Source organism: Sus scrofa, chromosome 8, assembly GCF_000003025.6.
Source record: "Sus scrofa isolate TJ Tabasco breed Duroc chromosome 8, Sscrofa11.1, whole genome shotgun sequence".
NCBI classification, from domain to species: domain Eukaryota; kingdom Metazoa; phylum Chordata; class Mammalia; order Artiodactyla; family Suidae; genus Sus; species Sus scrofa.
In genome coordinates, this window is record NC_010450.4 from 103,338,562 (window position 1) to 103,357,553 (window position 18,992).

At 41.2% G+C, this 18,992-nt stretch overlaps 1 protein-coding gene across 7 annotated transcripts in view; it reads left to right on the forward strand.

Annotated features, from left to right (window-relative positions):
• PRDM5 (PR/SET domain 5) overlaps positions 1-18,992 on the forward strand; it is a 195,644-nt gene that overhangs the window by 150,250 nt on the left and 26,402 nt on the right. For 6 of the 7 annotated variants that reach the window (XM_021101643.1, XM_021101642.1, XM_021101645.1 and 3 more), the window contains one exon: positions 2,988-3,073. The exons of the other annotated variant lie outside the window; for it this stretch is intronic. In XM_021101643.1, the coding sequence (XP_020957302.1) occupies positions 2,988-3,073 (86 nt within the window). The remainder of the gene's footprint in view (positions 1-2,987; positions 3,074-18,992) is intronic. 7 annotated transcript variants of the gene reach the window in all.

Here is an 18,992-nt window from a genome sequence, read left to right on the forward strand (position 1 = left end):
TATCCTTTTACTGTTCCTTGTGTTTATTGCCACTTTCCTAAATGGATTTTTTTTTCCCTTTAGATTTGTATACTAGAGTATTTAAGTGATTACTTTCCAATTGTGATTTCCTTCAACCTATATCTTTTTATTTCTTTCCTTTTTAGAGGCTACCTTTCAATATTTCTATTAGAATGGATTTAGTATTGCTATATTTTTTAGTTTTCATTTTTTGGGGGAATTCTTTATTTCTCCTCTTTCAAATGATAATTTTGCTGGGTAGCATATTCTAGGCTGCAGATTTTTACCTTTGAAAATCCTGATTATGTCTTGCCTCTCTCTTCTGGCCTGTAGCATTTCTGTAGAGAAATAAGCTGGCCTGTAGCATTTTTGTAGAGAAATAAGCTGATAGCTTTATGGGGGTTCCCTTATAATTAGCTCTTTGTTTTCCTCTTGCTGACTTTAGAATCTTCTCCTATAACTTTTGCCATTTTTATTATACTCTATCTTGGTGTAGTAGGCCTGTTTGTGTTCAACTTGTTTGGGGCCTTCTATGCTTCCTTTTCCTGAATATCTGTTCCTTTAGATTTGAAAAGTTTTCAGACATAATTTCTTCAGATATATTTTCAATCCTCTTTTCTTTTTCCTCTTCTTCTGAATTCCTCTTACATGTAGATTGGCCCACTTTATGTGATCCCATAGATCTCTTATATTGCTCTCATGTTTTTTTCATTTGGTTTTCTGTCTGTTGTCCTGATTGGGTGATTTCCATTATTGTATCCTCCAAATCACATATTTGTTATTCTCCATCATTCATTCTTCTCTTCAATGCCTTTAATTCAGCTTGTGACTCTGCAAATGAATTTTCTAATTTTTCTTGGCTCCTCCTTATAATTTCTAGTTCCTTTCTAAAATAATCTGTATTACTGTTCATCTCTGCTCTTAATTCCTTCAGTATTTTGAGTATCTCCTTTTTGAACTTGGTGTCTCTTAGACTGCAGAGATCTGTTTTGTTGTTTGTTCCTTCAGGGGAATTCTGTTCTTTTTACTCTGAGTGGTTCCTGAGCATCTTCATTTTGCTTATACCTTTCTTATTCTGTGAGTTTAGGGAAAACAACTATCTACTGTGGTCTTTGAGGACTATTTATATGCAAGCATGTCCCTGGGTCAATTATGAGGGCTTATTTGTGTGTGTGTGTGTATGTATGTGTATGAGGCTGCTTTTGGTTTGGGTACTTGCTGTCTCTTTCTTCAGTGTGTGCAGGTTCTTTATCCCCTGATTGGGGGTATGCCAGTATAAGGCCTGTGCCTGCTTTCAGGGAGATGGAGGCAATTGACACGCCTTTAGCCAGTGCCTGGTTGCTGGGCCCTTGACAATAGTGAGGAACCACAGAGAGGTGGTGCAGGCTGCTCCTGGTTGCAGGGCTTTGAACAGTTGCACTTATCCTCATGGAGGTGAAGGCAGTGCCCAGAGCTTTTGGCAGAGGCATTGGTGGACTCCGGGTGTGTGTGTGTGTGTGTGTGTGTGTGTGTGTGTGTGTGTGTGTGTGTGTGTGTGTGTGTGGTGTGTGTGTGTGTGTGTGTGTGTGTGTGTGTGTGTGTGTGTGTGTGTGTGTGGTGTGTGTGTGTGTGTGTGTGTGTGTGGTGTGTGTGTGTGTGTGTGTGTGTGTGTGTGGTGTGTGTGTGTGTGTGTGTGTGTGTGTGTGTGTGTGTGTGTGTTCCCAGGGGAGTGAGAGCAAAGGGTGATGCTCAGTTGCAGTGCCCTCCTCCCCAGCGATCACTGAGCTGACTAGGGCCGCAGGTGGAGCCTGTTCACCAGACCCATGGTGGCTAACTGTGCCCACTTCTGGAGCCTGAGATGGCTGTGGCAGTTTGCAGCCACTGCCTATAGGCATGTGTAAGAGGCACCCTGCCTGCCTCCGTGGAGGGAAAGATGTTCCTTTGGCAGTCCTGCTCCTCCTTCTCCTGCCCGCCCCAACCATGGTGTGTTGTTTCTCCTACAGGCCCAGGCCTCCTCCCATACTCTTTGGCTGTAGCGCTCTGCTCCCCAGACAGTGGCACACCACTCCCTGTCTCCACACAGCCTATCCTAGGCCTCTCCCTGAAACTGATCTCTGAAGCCTGAGTCTCAGTGCCCAACCCCAACCTGAGTGTCTCTCAGGCTATGGTGTCCTGGGGGGTGGTACCAATAGTCTTTGTGGCTCTCTCTGTGCTTTGTCCTCCTCAGCACAATTTTGCACTTTTTCTCCAAGGCTTTGAGGTCATAGCTGACCTTCCCATCAGTTAGATGACCTCCCAGGGTGCAGATTCCTTTCCTCTTTCACAGCTCCCTCTCAGGAGTGCTAGTCTTGTCCCCATTCCTTTTTTCTTCTCACTCTCTTGTTTTATTCCTTTTGTTCTACCCAGTTAAGTGGAAAGTTTCTTGCTCTTTTTGGAGGTGTAAGGTCTTCTGCCAGCATTCAGTAGATGTTCTGTGTGAATCATTGTACATGTAGGTGGCTTTTTTTTTAATGTGTTTGTGGGAGAAGGTGAGCAGCACGTCTTACTCCTTTACCATCTTGTTCCCACTCTCTGAAGTTCTTTTAAAACTCATTACCATGACTGATGGACTGTGAATCTTTTTTTAAAAAACAAAGTATCAATGAAACAGTGATCCCTGTAATGGACAGGACAATTACAGAACCAGTTAATTTATACAAGTTCTTTTAACAAATTCTTAAAATTAGGACATTTCGTTTGGGCTCAGATTTTAAAAGGAAGATGGAGTGAACCTGCTACCATTTGTTTTGAGTGCAGCAGGTGCCCAGGGCTCAGACCCTCCCCACCGTAGGGAAAGGTCCTCCACTGCCCTGCGCTGCTCGTGGTGCAGGCACTTCTGTGCCTGGGGCCTCTTCTTGACAGCACACGGAGCTTTGTGGTGGCCAGGATCTGGAGTGGGAGGAGGGATGGCACAAGCCTGATTTGCCACTTTAGATTTTTCTGACAGGAGGCCTTTCTTTATCTTGTAGGTGAACGTCCCTATCAGTGCCCTTACTGCGAAAAAGGATTCAGTAAAAATGATGGGCTGAAGATGCATATTCGTACTCACACCAGGGTAAGAATGTATTCTGTCTCTTCATATAAATTACAAAAACTATACTTATTAACAAAATATTTCACTTTACCCCAAAAAACAAAGGCGGCAGATCCAAAATCATATGTTTATATATTTAACAGACATTTGGAGATAATGTTTTTTAAAAGACATGACAGAGAAACAAAAATACAAACACCCAAAGCATCTCAGTTTTTTAAATTGTGATTTTAGGAGTAATAAATGACACACTGCCGAGTAAATAGAATGTAACATTTTAATACAGAAAAATACAAGGATGCTGTCCGGCAGGGTATTTGCCAGGACTGCAGATGCCAGCACTTCTTGAGCAGAGGTGCGCCTGTCAGCCTGCGACCATTAACTAATGCATATGAGCAAGTATATTTATAAGAAAGGTGTTGAAAATAATGTAAATTAATTGGGGGAGGTGAGGGAGGAGAGCTCCTTGCTCCACAGGGTGTGCCCAGTGCTGTCTTTCATTCTTTTTCCAAGGATGCCCTCTGTGCCTCCGCTGTCAGCACCTCTCACAGGACTATTGTCATTCTTTTATAGATGGCTTTTTCCAGACTCAAGCATCTTCCTCACATGCTATAAAAAATGTGAGCAGCTCACCCTCCATCCAGCTACATGTCTTCACTCACTATTCAGTTTAGAGCACAATTAGATACTTTATGTGAACTTTCCATTTGAAAATTGCATGTTGTTTTTAAATAGCTCTTGATTTCACTCTCGCCATCTTTTCGCTGTGTTGCCTTTCACACAGTTCTTTTCAGTTCCACCTTGTAAAAGTGCTTATGGTCTATATAAATGCCATATTTTTTTTCAAATTTTAAGAGACATGTCCAATCCCCTTAAGAGCAATTATAATTTAAACTTCTTCTGGATTTCACTTTTTACCTTAGCTGTCAAATAAAAACTTTAGAGAAAACACGTAATAATAATATCCTTTCCAGTATAATAATATCCTAGCTTTCCACTTCAGTGCTGTAGGCCATAAAAGATACCCTCTGAAGTCCTGTTAAAAAAATACTCCTCTTGTCTTTGTGGTGGAGGGAGAGGCAGCTCTGTGCTCATTAGAGCAAATCCACAGTGGGCCTCTCATTCTGAGTTAAAATATAATATTCATATTATATGGATATTAGGAGCTGGGATAATTGATAAATATATAGACAATAAAGGATTAGACAAATATTACTGTGGAATTCCCTAGTGGCCTAGCAGTTAAGGATTTGGTGTTGTTACTGCTATGGCTTGAGTTTGATCCATGGCCTAGAAACTTATGCATGCTGCAGCCATGGCCAAAAAAAATCACTGTTCAGAATATAACTTCAAACCTTTTGGGTTTTCTCAAGCAAGGATGGTATTTCCAATTCAACTAATTTGGTTTTTATTTGGTTTTAAAATAAAGTTTATTAATAGGAATAATAGTTAAAATAAGTACAAAGGCCACTCATCAAATACCAGGTACTGTATTCTAGATGTTCACATTTATTAATTCGTGTGAGCCTCACAGCAATTCATTGATGCACTTAATAGTTCACTTAAGCCTCTATGAGGTAGGTATTATTATGATCTCTTTTTTAAAAAATGAGAAACCGAGGCATAAGCAAGTGAATAGTAATGTTTGGAACCTAGAGTGACTTCAGAGCCCACCCCCTCACCTACTGCACATACATTGCATGCCTTTTAGTCAGTTAAAATATTTTCTCATTCCATTAACTCTGATATATTTTCCTATATATTTTCAAACTAAACAAACTAGAGTAATAAACCCAGATTTAAAAGTCTGTTGTTCATTTGAATATTTGGGCTTTGACTCAAGGATCCTGAAGCTGCCTCAGGGTGTTCAGGTGCAGGTGCTACCTTTTCAGCAGCTCTCAGGCACTGATTTCACAGAAAGCAAGCACATGCCTGCCTCTGACTAAGGGCCCACCAGAGAAGGCTTGACTGGAAGCCCCAGGATTTTAGACAGAATCCCATACAATTAGTAGAGCGTACTAGCAAAGGAAGAGGGTGAAGAGATACATAGAGGTCTTTCGGGTTTTGCTTCAAACTTTAATTTTTCTTTATCCTGCATTATTTATAATTCATCACAGACTGCTTCATTTTGAAATCCTGTTTCCTGAGCATTGGATAGTCTCTGCAAACTTATGTTTTTCCAATATTATTTGGGTTTGTAAGACTCAATTTAAAAGATACCATTACCTTTGGACCATTATACTTTTTAATTTCAATCTTGTGTTGAATCTAATGAGATTCAAATTACATGTGTTAGAATGTTTGATGTTGTCCCATGGCCCTTGGTAGTTCTTTTCTCTTTTTGCTCTTTGTGTCTTTGTATTTCTTTCTTTCTTTCTTTCTTTTTTTTTTTTTTTTTTTTTTTAACTATTTAGGGCTGCATCCATTGCACACGGAGGTTCCCAGCTAGGGGTCGAATCAGAGCTACAGCTGCCGGCCTACACCACAGGCACAGCAATGCCAGATCCAAGCCGTGTCCATGACCTACACCACAGGCACAGCAATGCCAGATCCAAGCCGTGTCCATGACCTACATCACAGCCCACAGCAATGCCAGATCCCCAACCCACTGCGCGAGGCCAGGGATTGAACCCACAACCCCCTGGTTCCCAGTTGGATTCATTTCCGCTGCACCACGACGGGAACTCCATGTCTGTATATTTCTGATTTCTGATTTCTATGGGTATGTTGTCCCTTTTACTGATTCTTTCCTCTGTGGTGCTCAGTCTGTACATTGTAGGATCTCATCTTTGATATAATTTTTTATTTCTAATATTTCCATTTGGCTTTTTAAAATCGTTTCCATGTCTCTTTTGCAATTGCCTGTTTATTCATGCACACCGTCCACCTTTTCCTTGCATTCTTTGACAGTACTTACTGTAGTTCTTTAAATTCTCAGGTAGTCCCACCATCTTTCAGTCATTGTATCCTGTACTCACTCTCTCTATAGTGGGTTGGGGAGGTTTGGTTCTTTGTGCGGCACACAGAATTTTGATTGAATGCCTGTTACTGTGTGTGAAAAAATATAATAGAAACTGAGGTAAATGTGCCTGGAAGTAGGACCCCTCTTCTGCCAGGCCTTTAATGTGAGAGTTTGAGCTGATGTAGTCGGTAGTTACACTAGCTTTGGGTTTTGTTGCTGCTGTAGTTTAATATCCTCGGGCTTTAATCTCATCCCAGGATGGTCTGCTGTCTCCATGCTCTTAGTGGGGATCTGGAGGCCCAGGGGATTCTGCAGTGGCTCTGTTCCATCATCAGGTTTTAGCAGACCCTGCATGCTGCCACCACAGCAGAGGTCTCGTGCTCTGCCGTTGTCCCTCTACCAGTTGTCACTGGCTGATGCTTATTACTCAGCACGAGACTTGAGTGGGGCACAGAGCTTTCTCGGATTCTGTGCTCTGGCATTAATGTGAGGCAGGCACTGTGCACCAGAGACCCCAGGGTGGGGCTTTTTCAGACTTATTACCTCTATCCCTAAAGTGAGCAATTTCTGCCTCTGCCTTAGTTCAGGGTCTAGAGCTGCAGTGTCTTAGTCACTAGCCATGTTTGGCTATTTAAAATTTTATTATAGTTAATTGAAATGAAATAAAAATTAAGATTCACTCTTTCTCTCACACTAGCTAGCTAGCTACCTTACGGGTGTTTAATAGGATACCTGCCTTGTGGCTGTTGTGTGGGGCAGCACAGATACAGGTAGTTTTATTCTAGAGCTCAGGTCTAGAGGACAGTGGCTAAATCTGGCATTGTATCAGTGGAGGAGTTCCTACTCCTGTTCGAGCAGCAGCTCTCTTCTGTGGACCATTCCAAGAGCCCCTCCCTTCATGTCACTGCCAGGTATGCCTGTGGGCAGGGTTCTGCTCCTCCTGAGGGCAGAGGCTTTGCCTGGGACCAGAGCACCCGAGGACTGCCTGCCTCACCCCCAGCCTCAGGTGGCTTTTGCCTCCTGACTGGAGGTGAGATCTGGGACCTGCCAGGTGTCTTGTTCCTCACTCAGAGGCACAAGGCATTTGTCTCCTGTGTTAGAAGTTCTGGGGTCTCGGCAGTTTAGTGCTTAGGCTTTGGCGGTGGCCAATCACCATGGTACATAGTCATGCAGGGACCACAACACATGGGTTCCTTCTGGTTTTCCTGCTTCATCTTCAAAGCCCTGTCAGGCCCTGCATACCAGTGTCATGAGGGGCTCTCTCAGGCCACCTGCCTGCCCCCAGCTCTCCAACTTTCTCAGGAGCACCTGATGGAGCCTGTGGAAAGAGGTCATGAATAGTGTGGACCTCCAATGTATTTGGGTCCCTGGGAATCTAAAGTGTCTCTGTAGCTCACATTGGACCTTTAGAAATTGTTTATATTTTCCCTTGTTTCACGGCAGCTGCCTTTACCTCATGCTCTGACAAAGGTGTAGCAGTTCCTGTATCCATCTCTGTAACATTCAGTTCCTCCTTGTATGATGACCTCAGCTCACCAAAATATCTCATGACCTGAGGTTCAAAACAATGATGTTGATTATCTAGATTTTTCTGTCACTGTTCAGGTGGGGTGATGTTCTTTTTGGCTTTTCATATCCTAAAAGCAGTAATTTATTCTCAGCTCTCTAGCTTTGTTGGGATAACTTCTTCTACTTCATGGCTCTAGATTAATTCTCTGCTTGGGAGCTGATAAAAGCAGGAGTTCTTACACTCCACCATGTCCAGCACCTTCATTCAGTTAGGGAAGCACCCCTTTGTACAGGCCCCATGTGGTCCGGGCCATCGTGTTAGGTTTCTGCAAGGAGGCCCTGTTTTCCAGGGTGAGGAGAGGACAGTCTGCCTTGAGGCAGGGCCAGGGGACAGGCCCATTGAGCTTCCATTAGGGCATTGGCTTTGAGCTCCCTCCTTGTCTCTGGAGGTTCTCTCCCCATCCACCTTCCCTCCTTTGTAGGCTCTTTTCTTTGCTCGGCTGATGGAGGAAACAGCTTATCGGAAGGAGTAGGGCCTCTTTTGGGTGGAGGTGGGCAGGTGCCTTAGTCTGGACACTGTGGCTTCAACCAAGACTTATAGAACAGTGTCAGTGATAGTATTAATTTTCCTGGGACTTTTAGGCTTGGAGATGCTCTAGGCATAATGCCAGCCCCGCCTCATCTCTATGGCTATGGTGTAAACTATGGCTGAGGTATAAGTGCCAGTTGCTTAACTCGATGTGTAATGTCTTGGGTCCACTGTAGTACATTATACTTGGGAGCTGTAGATGATCTGAAAATTATGGCCCTTAGGTTTATATTGTTTAAGACACATTGAGCCAAAACACTCACTGTCAGTGAGTTAACGTACATCTTCATAAATATCCATTTTGTAAACTTCTAAGTTCAAAAGAAATTGTTTTTTATAATCATTTACCACAGAAAGCTTTGTGTCTTATTTAATCACTTTTGATTTTTCAACATGGAAAACACCTGGACCAATTAGAAAGTTATTTCAGAAACCCTGCCTTTCGAGCACCAGTTAAAACACCCAATTAGCTTACACAGGTTTCAGGGTTCAAAGACCGCAGCTGTGTCTCCAGCCTTGTTTGCAGGAACAGCTAGATTAGTTATTAAAATATTAAAATAGAATTGCCAGTGGATAAAAGTAATGGCAAATCTTTTATGTCGTTTTATATTTTGTTAATTTTCTTTCGTGAAACTTTCTGTCCCTGATCCTCAGACAGTTCAGATTCTGTGGTGGATTTGTAAATGTGTACATGTTGCACTTACTTCAGACACTGTGCACTGAGACCCTGGATTGCCACGTCCAGATTGGAGTTGTCATCAGGCACTGCTGGATTTATCTGGAGGCTTTGAGGTGGTATACCAGTGTAGCAGCTTGAAAACTAGGTATTAACATCTGACTAAAGCATCCAGTTGGTGAGTCGTGGGAGCAATGTAAGCTTGATGTTGAAGGAACAAGAAAAAGGGTAATTTATTATGGGTGAAGAAGCTGGAGGAAGAGGAGTAAGAAGTAGCTGCCAAGGGAAAAAGAGGCAAGAAAGAGTTCCCTAGCACCCAGAGTACTAGATGGGACTTCTGTAGCCTTGGTTAAGAATAGAAGGAAGTCTTTTAAGGATGAGAGTCAGCTTGGAATCCTCATGAGCACATTATGAGGCATGCATAGAAATCCAGGAGACAGATGCAAAAGCAAGTCTATTGAATCACATAGGGGGTACGTGGGTTGATTCCAGGAAATGCTAGAGAGAGGAGCGCTGGTATCCGAGCTGAGCTCTGAGGACCGTGGAGGAGGGCATGCGAGGCAGATGTAACCACATAGGCAGAGTTAGAGTGGTATTTACAGATCTAGTCAGGATGGCCAGTCTACCAGGACCAAGTCTGAGGATTCACGTTGAAGTCTGACTGCAGTTGAGACAGGCCAGGACTGAGGAGTTGGTATGAGTCCCAGAAACATGTTTATTTTGTGTGATGTGTTTTATTTTGAGTAAGGGGTGATGACATTATCAGCTCCCTTTGGAAAGGAGATGACTGCTCTGAAGTCATCTCCAAGAGTGAATTGAAAGGAGGAAGGACTGGAGACGAGGAGATCCTGATGCAGGCATGCTGGAAGCCATGAACTAGACAGAGAGCCCACAGGATGTAAAAGGGGGAAGATGTATGGGAGACACCTTAGAAACAGTCTTGACAAGGTGTGGACATACAATACATGTCAGTGGGGAAGAGTGGGGATGAGTCACAGGTGAACCCGAGCTGCCCGGAAGAGGCACTTGGGGGGATGGTGGGTGGTCGATTCACAAAGAGGGAAAGTAGGAAGAGGAAGGAAGAGTTGGGGTCACACTTGTATAGGCTTAAGCACTCAAGAAACCTGCTCAGCTCTTTCTGTTTTTATATCTCAATAAGATTTTTTGAAGTTTAATAATTTTAAAAAGTTGATTGTGATTTTAGAGAAAATTTTGAGATTTAAAAAAGTTTTTTTTCTTCTAAACTTCCTGAGCTTTGTGGGTACGAGAAGAAATGGCTCATTGCCGTTATTTGAAAACATCTTTAATTTGGTTTTGGAATTAATAAATCTTTTATTATTTCTAGAACCCACATCTTTCTTGGGGGATTTTATGTGGCTTGCAAATGAATCATTTAAGGTAAATGGTTTTAAGGTACAATTGTATTTTATTTGGCTCAGAAAAAATATAACTACGTGAAATTGAACATTCTTATTCTATCACAATAAGCTGCCTTTCCTCTGTAAAAGGGTAAATTCAGACCTTTTGAAAAATAACTTTCTTTTCAGGGACTGACAGCATCATTTCCTTCCTTTCTTTTCTCCTTTTTCTTTGTGAAAATTCTTTTTGATGGTCATCAACCTACTTGGCAAAGTGCCTCCTCTTCCTATTCTCTGTACAGCTATGCTCTTGAGCTAGTCAGCTCTCTTATTAAAATCCCCCGCAAAGAAAGTGTCCAGTTTCTTGGTTACGAATTCTTTTTTGGCACACCAAAGGACATCCCTAAAATTAGGACCTCTGGTCCAGGCATTCTGGAATCTGAGTGGTTCCCTGAATTTCCTTAGGCTTTGAGTGTAAGAAGTGAAAACTTAAAATACATTGGATTTCTTCTTCTTTTTATTTTTTTATTTTTTGCTCTTTTAGGACCATACCCACAGCATATGGAGGTTCCCAGGCTAGGGCTCGAATCCAAGCTACAGCTGTTAGCCTGCAGCACAGCCACTGCAACGCCAGATCCAAGCCACATCTGTGACCTACACCATAGCTCACAGCAACACCAGATCCTTAACCCACTGAGCTTGGCCAGGGATTGAACCCGCAATCTCATGGTTACTAGTTGGATTCGTTTCCGCTGCGCCACACTGGGAACTCCATAAATTGGATTTCATACTCTTGACGAATTTGGGGGATAGATAAACTATCCTTTAGCAAAACAGACAAAAGTATTTTGTGGAGTTAAATTCTCTTCCACTATATTTAGGATTATAAGGGTAAAGTTCCATTGATGTGAAGGATTGGACTGAACGTAGGCATCTAGGTATCAAATGTGATTTTTCTATAGTTTTTTTCCTTAATAGTATTGACATTTTCATCAAGCATTTTTGTGCCTAACTTGATTTTGGGGAGAAAAAAAAAAAAACTGGTACTATCCATCCAGAGCATAATGTAATTGGTTAGAATAATGGTGTGGTAGGGTAGTCTCCAAGGTGGTTCCCCTCAGGTTCTTCCCTCCCTGGATGCACATGCTGCTCTTTAATCAGCAGCTGGAGCCTAACTTCCCTTCCCTTGAATCTGGGTTGACCACAGTGACTTGTTGACCAGTAGAGCACAGCAGAGGTAGATGTCCTAGGACTTCAGAGACTTGGGTCATAAGGAATCTGGCAGATTTTACGTCTCTTGGAACTGGAAACCATGCTGTGAGGACTGTAAGTCAGGTGGAGAGCCACAGAAGGGCTTGCCACCCAGCAGACACGAACTGCCGGCCATGTGAGTGAGCCGTTTAGGACAGCTAGCCCAGTTGAGCCTTCAGGTGACTTCAGCTGCAGCCACCTGACTGCAGCTGGTACAGAGACTCTGAGAGAAAACATTGCCTCTGTAAGAGTCAGTCCACAGTTCACAAACCCAGTCAGTCGCCCTCCCCCACCGATACACAGAAAAACCTCCCAGTCAATCCACAAAACCATACAAAATAATAACTTGTTTTAGATCATTTAAATTTTAAGGCGGCTTATTATACAGCAGTAGAAAACTGAAACAAAGGCTAAATATCACATAATACTGAATAAGGACAATTTTAATTGTGAAATATGCTTCTGTATTTTAAAGTCATTGACATTTTTGGACAAAGTATTAAAATAAACACAAGTTAGCTGTTGGATCACGGTATCATCACTTAGCAATGGGAACTATATTTTGTAATCAGAAAAAAACAATTCTTAAAACTCAGTTTAAAAATAATACAATTTTTCAGAAAAGCATTCACTGTTCTGAAAAAGATTTGAGAGACCCAGAGACAAGTGAACTTTAAGGCACTCATGATATTTGTGTACTATTTAATTCATAGATCTAAAGTCTGATGGCTAATATGCTTATATAACCCTGAAATTTGTATAAATGAGCTAAATTAAGAGCTTTCTTTTCAATAATATGCCCTATAATTGAAGTGGCAATGAAATGGCGGAAGTGACGAGGCTCATCGCCATTCATACTTCTTAGTTCAGTGACAACCAAAGAGTCTAAAACTGGGTTACCTATCAGTGTTATAATCAGGAATTATATCTGTTTAGAGGCTTTTGGTGTGTAATTCTTGCCTTTGGGGCTGGTCGTCCGATAAACTAGGGGACGGTCCCTGCTCAGTGGTAATGATGATAGCAGGTGGGTTGGGTCGTTCCCTGTTTAGGACTTTGTGTCTGATTTGGACACTTTCTGAATGCAGCTGTTTTAAAAAAACACACATCTCTCTTTTTGAATTTAACAAACTTACTGTTATAGTTTGTTTATGTATCTCTCCTTTCTAGACCTTGACTTTCCTCTGGATGTGAATTTTACACCTCTTTTTCCTCAGCATCTGTGGGTGCCCAGCACTTTCATTCTGAATGAATGAAGTTAAATTATATCAATAGTAAACTATATTAAATTTAGCAAATCAATACAGGAAATATATAGCTAAATAAGAGCTGTGAATTCATTCATTCGTTCATTCATTCAACATTTATTGAATGACTAGAACACGCTGTAAACTGAGAAGAGAGCAATAAACAAATTAGACATTGTCCCTTCTTTCAATGGAACTTGGAGAGTTTATCATTATGTGTCGTATTGATTCTTAATCAGCAATTCCTTCTCATAGTCAGAGGTCTGAGAAGACAAGAGTGTTTCCATTCGGTGGATATGTGTGATGTGCCCTTTATGTGCTGTCACAGGCCCTTCTGTGTCCATCAAGAGAGATGAACACTAAAAATATAATTTTAAGTAATAAATCATACTAAGTGTGCAAAGTGAGAGAGCAGGAAAGTGCTAGGTCCCAAGTGTACAAGCAGGCACTAAACTTAGTCCTGAGGTCCCGGCATCTTTGGCGTGACCCTCTCATCTCATGGGTCTCCTCCTTCACTGGGTTGGTTGTGCACATGTGTAGCTCTGCGTCTCCTCACACGACAGTGAATGAAAGCCACTTCTCTCTGTCCCAGGGGGTGGGGGTGGGAAGATGGGCTCCTGTACACCTTTTGCTCTGTGCTTGATGAAGTGTGTTAGTGTGTACTGGGCCCACTTTTCCCTGCCTGCCTTCTTTGGACTTTCATGTCATCTGCTTTAAAGACTTTGTTCTGAGAGGTCTGTTTGCTGAATAGGGAAGCTGGAGGTCTTATGATGGAGCCATTCCCTTCCTTTTTATCTGCTCTGACACTCCTGGCAGAGGAGGCTCAGGTGGGCTCTGCACCACAGGCCACAGCAGGGGCCATGTATACTTCAAGCTCCAGCCTAAACCCTGCTGCTTATTTGCTCACTGAAGCAGCACTTGGTATGGACAGGAATGATCACGTTATCAGGGGATAACATTAAAAACACCTCATTTTAAGTTCCCTGGTAACCTAGCAGTTAAGGGCCCCGCATTGTCACTGCTGTGGCGTGAGTTTGATCCGTGACTCAGCAACTTCCACATGCCGAGGGTGCAGCCAAAAAAACAACTCCTCTCATTTGTTTGTTTTTTTTTTTTTTTTTAAAGATCATTTGCGAACTATAGGACTTGAATGAGAAATCACTTTACAACTGTTTATATTACTGTACCAAAGATTTGAGGGTGTGCCCATTGATCTCAAGATTGTCTCTCTTAAATCTCAGGATACAGGATAATTCATTTATTCTGCTAGTCTTTATTTAGCCTACTATGTGCTAGGACTGTAGTAGGTACCAGGGATACATGAATGAGTATAATAAGTTACATGGAAGTTTCAGGTCATTTCATGTGATGGATCATGGCATATAGGGCATAATAAAAGAAAGAGGCTTCCAGGGTGAGCAGAGGACAGATGATGTTCTCCGGATGCTGGATGAAAGTGTTTGGACTTTTACCTCGGGGTTATTGAGAAGCCCTTAAAGGTCAGTGGCCTCAGAGTTTTGGCTTTTTCTGGCCTTGCTAAGGACTTTGTTTCTAGCTGATTTCTGGTTAGCAGTCTCTCTGTTCTTTGGTAATCCTCAGCACTCAGTGATCCCTCAGACTCTCCTTAGCCTGCTGATAACTTTTGACTATTTTGCCCAGGTAGTTCTGGGCAGAGATGAGAGAGTGTTTCGGGAAAATACTTCCAGGCAGACCATCCCTGTAAAGCAGTAAATGCTTTTTCCAGTGGCTTTTGCCTAGTCTCGTTTGATCTCCCTTTTTTTTTTTCCAATTACTTTAGAGTAAGGAGTAAAACCTCTGCCTAAAATCAAATGCCTCTACTCCCCATCCACCCTCCAAACCTGATGGGAGAGCTCTTTTCAGCATTTTAAATGATCCACTCTGTTCTGCTCCAGTAGGGTAAAGTTAACAGAAATGCATATATCATATGAGTGCCTTTTCCCCATCTGTCATGTAGCCCTGAAGCACTATTATCACAGCTAGGATCAACATGATGTTTTAACTGAGGTATTGGTGAAGCTTTGAGTTCATTATCATTTGAACTTGTGAGTAATGTAAAATCAGACAGAATTTCATTTGAAGGGATTATTTATGGAATATTTGGTTAACTGATTTATACTGCTGTTATCCTGAACAATAGAAATAAAATCAGATCCCTGGGCTGTAAGTTGCATATACTTATGATGACATGTGGCCTTTCTTGATTGTCTCACATAATGTCTTAAAAATTAAAAACAAAAAAATTTATCTTAGAACACTCTGGCAGTTTCTATTTAACTTTTCTTAACAATGACTACAAACAATTGTTGCATATATACAGAGAGAGGACTAATGATTAAAGAAAAATTTTTGACAGCTGTGGTATGTTTCTAATTGTAACTCTTAAGATTCAGGAGAGCATACATTTAGTCTCAGTTGGTTAACTAGGTTTTGAGCCTTCTATGCTGTAAGTTGTGTATTCAAGAGAGGGTTAGGAAAAATGTTGAGCCCTTAAATATTAATACTGAGTGACAGAGTGTGTATATGTGTGAGAGAGAGTGTGTGTGTGTTCTCCTATGTCTCACTGAGGGTTGTGTTCCATGTATGGCTGCCACAGTGATACTTACAAAGGTCAACTTTGATGTGTCTCAGTTACAAAAAAAAAAAAAAAAACCCACACTCCTCCTCCCTCTCTCACACACACACTCTCAGTCGCTTACTCACTCTGCTCAAATTATCTTGGCAAATGCTAGGTTAAACTACTACATGAACCGTCTTCACTGCTGGACTTTCCAGCCTGCAGTATACGCGTACAGATCATGTAACTCTCAGAGGAGGACAGCGCACGTGATTTTCCCCCTGAAATGCTCACTTCCTCTCCTGTAGCTTTGGTGTCACTTCTTTTCCCCTGGTTTTCTTTCAGCCTCTTTGGCTAGTTCTTGTTGGTTTCCTTCCTTCTTTCCTTCCTTCCTTCCTTCCTTGTTTAATTTATTTTGCTTTTTAGTGCTACACTCACAGCATATGGAGATTCCCCGGCTAGGGGTCGAATCGGAGCTACAGTTTCTGGTCTACCCGACAGCCACAGCACACAGGATCCGAGCTACGTTTGCAACCTACACCACAGCTCATGGCAACACCAGATCCCCGACCCACTGAGTGAGGCCAGGAATTGAACCCACATCCTCATGGATGCTAGTTGGATCCATGCACTCAGGGAGATAGAGGGAGTGTGTATGTGTGTTCTGCTATGTCTTACTGAGGGTTGTGTTCCATGTATGGCTGCCACAGTAATACTTACAAAGGTCAACTTTGATGTGTCTCAGTTACAAAAAAAACCCCCAAAAATCCACAGTGGCTTTTCAGTTCCTGCAGACAGGTACCCAGACTGGCCTGAGGTCCTGTGCACTCCTGGCCTGCCACCCCTCGTCCAGCCTCTATCTCCCTGAGTGCAAGACACACAGTATTGATTGCATGTTCTCCTCCCACAGCTTACCATTGTTTGTTTGGTTTTTATCTGCTTCAGTATTTCTTGAGGGTACAGATAAAATAATCCTTATTTTCTGGCCTCTCCCTTCTCCCTGTGGAGATTGTAGCTCTCCTTAAAACTCCTGGTAAGGCATCAGTTTCTCCGTAGCCTTCATTGCCACCTCTGCCAAGGAGGGAACTATACGGATCCATTAATCATACCTCATTAACTCAGCTTTTTTTTTTTTCCCACTTTTGTGTCTTAGTTTTCCTTTTCTTTCTTTTTTCCTTAGAGCGTGGTTCATTTATTTATTCACTCATTCAGCAATATAACTATGTATCTTACAATTTTGTACTTAGCCTTATTGGTCTTTATATATCTTTTTTTTTTTTTTAAATAGGAGACTTCTCAGTAGAAGGAACTCATTAGGCATTTGTCCAACTGATCATTGAGTGTTAGTTAATCATAAGTGAGTATCACGGGGCTTTACGTCAATGACATTTTGGTCCATCTCTCTTTTCCTCTCCCCTGGCGCCTGCCATGGAAACTGGCACATTGGCCAAGGGTTACTGGATCTGCCAGGACTAGCCCTGTGAGAGCTGGGGCACAGGGCTGTCAGAGAACATCATCTGTTTGTAATAATAATGACGTTGCTTCAGGGATGTCTACTGAACTCCTTTGTGAACTCAGTTTATCAAAAAAGGGTATATGTAGGGCAGTTGGCAGGTTTAGCTAAAATAAAACTCTATAAATATTTAGCATTTAAGCTGATTGCTGCTTCGCCACCACTATATTATCTTTAGACTTTAATAACATACTTCGGGAGTTAAAGTACATGCTGTCTGAAATGTGTAAAGAGAATTTTTCTTTGTCTTTAGGATAGACAAGTATACAATTAATTTTTAAAAGAAAGAGGCCATTAGTCTTAGAAAAGTAATATATTCCTATACTATTTTCTCTCTGAAACAGAATTGTATTTTCATCTTCCTCTCTATTTGGGGAGTTTTAATTACTAAAGTATCATAAGAATCTTGAAATAAAGGACTATTTATATGAAGGTCCCATTAATGGATTTCAAGAACAATGCCGTATTGAGACTCATACATAATTTCCTTTCTTTATAAAATCACCTCAGTTTTATTTTCATAACCTGTGTGCCTTTTTCTGTTTTGAATTACATTATTCATATGCATATTTTGATAATATATAGAAGAAAGTGGGTCAATACAACATACCCTTACTGAATTCATGTTATGGACCTAGCATTATGATAAACGAAATCCTATGAAATAGGTATGATATCTCATGTTACAATGAGGAAAGTGAGGCTTGAGAAATTAAGCAGTTTATCCAGAGACATACGACTTGAAATGGGCAGCCCCAAAATTGGAAATCACATTTCTTTATTGCTTTATAAAGACCTTATTCTTTATTACAATGTATGCAGCTATCAAAGTGTTCTGAAGGATTATGTTCCATTTTCCATGAACCAGTCTTTTACAGAAATTCTAAGAATACTGGTGTTAAGTTTTCATTCAGTTCAGTTCAAAAACAGCTCATTGCTGCTACAGAACCTCTTAAGTCCACTGGATTCCTCCTATGCTAGCCTCCCTGACAAGGTCCGCAAGATTCGTGCTGCAGTCTTGCTGGAGAATTCTCCAAGATGACCGTCACTGAGGACCCTTCATAGAAAATTATTCAACAGTACCAGTATGACCTCTACAGGCATTTTCCCATCACTTGCACTTCTTAAAGTATTTCAAGAGAATATTGTTAATATTTTGAAAGCCACCAGGGAGAGATATTTCATGTCCCTTGTATTGTTTTAATAAGTGAAATTTCAGTGTAAGGAAATTTACTCCTCACATTTTACCTAAGTTTCTCTTGTTGCAGTTTCTCTGCATCATTGGAAATTTAAACAGCATTTTCAATGTAAGGACCTTTCAGATCTTTGAAATGGCCCTTTTAGGTATAATATCTTTCCAGCAAGGTACATCTAAGCCAAAAATGACTCATGAGGTCACACAGCAAGTTGATAACAAGATCAGTGGTCACAACATGTGAACTGTGGTTGAAGGGCCTGTCAGCCTTCTCAGTCATGCTGCTTTCATCTCAAGGAAGTTGTGAATATTTTTGAAATGCTTTGATTTTGATATTTCTAGGTATTATAGTGACATTTCTTCTTATATTCATGAAAGAAACAGAAGGCCTTTAGAAATCTTTTGTTTTGGTTTCAATTGAAATTATCATAGTAGATGATCCCTTTTTCTCCATAAAAGAAACTTTATTCTTTGATTTCTTTTTCACTCTAAAAGAGGCACTTAGTAAAGTTCTAAGAACATAAATATCTTTACAGTTTGACTGACCCAGACCATATTTATATTAAAGTAAAAATACGCTTAGCCTAAGAAACATTGAGGCTCTGGCTGTCTTGTCCTTCACTTTTCCAAGACCAAAAGTCCTCATGCTCTGTATCAATCATGGCTCATTAAAGAGAAAACCACCTCCTCCTCGGCTCCTGGATGCATAACTTCTAAATGGGCTTTAGCTCCACTGCTTTTGAGGAATATTTCAACATTCTACTTTAGCATTTTTTACTCAATATTTTAACATTAATTTAAACATGTAAATTTTTTTTCTTCACCTTCAGTTCTCATCTCATTTTTAGTTCTGTTCTCAATTGTAAGTTATTATTTTTGTCACAGATTTGGCTACTTTCCAGTCAAATAGGATTTCTTGTGTGTATTTTTATTTAGTTTATCTCCTCATTATGGGAAATCTGTGTAATGTGGGTGCTCCCCTTTTTGTGACTTCAGTTCTTAGGGAAAGTATTTAAGTATAGATATTAAAAGGTTAATGCTATGCTGGCAATACAACACCGGGCAGAG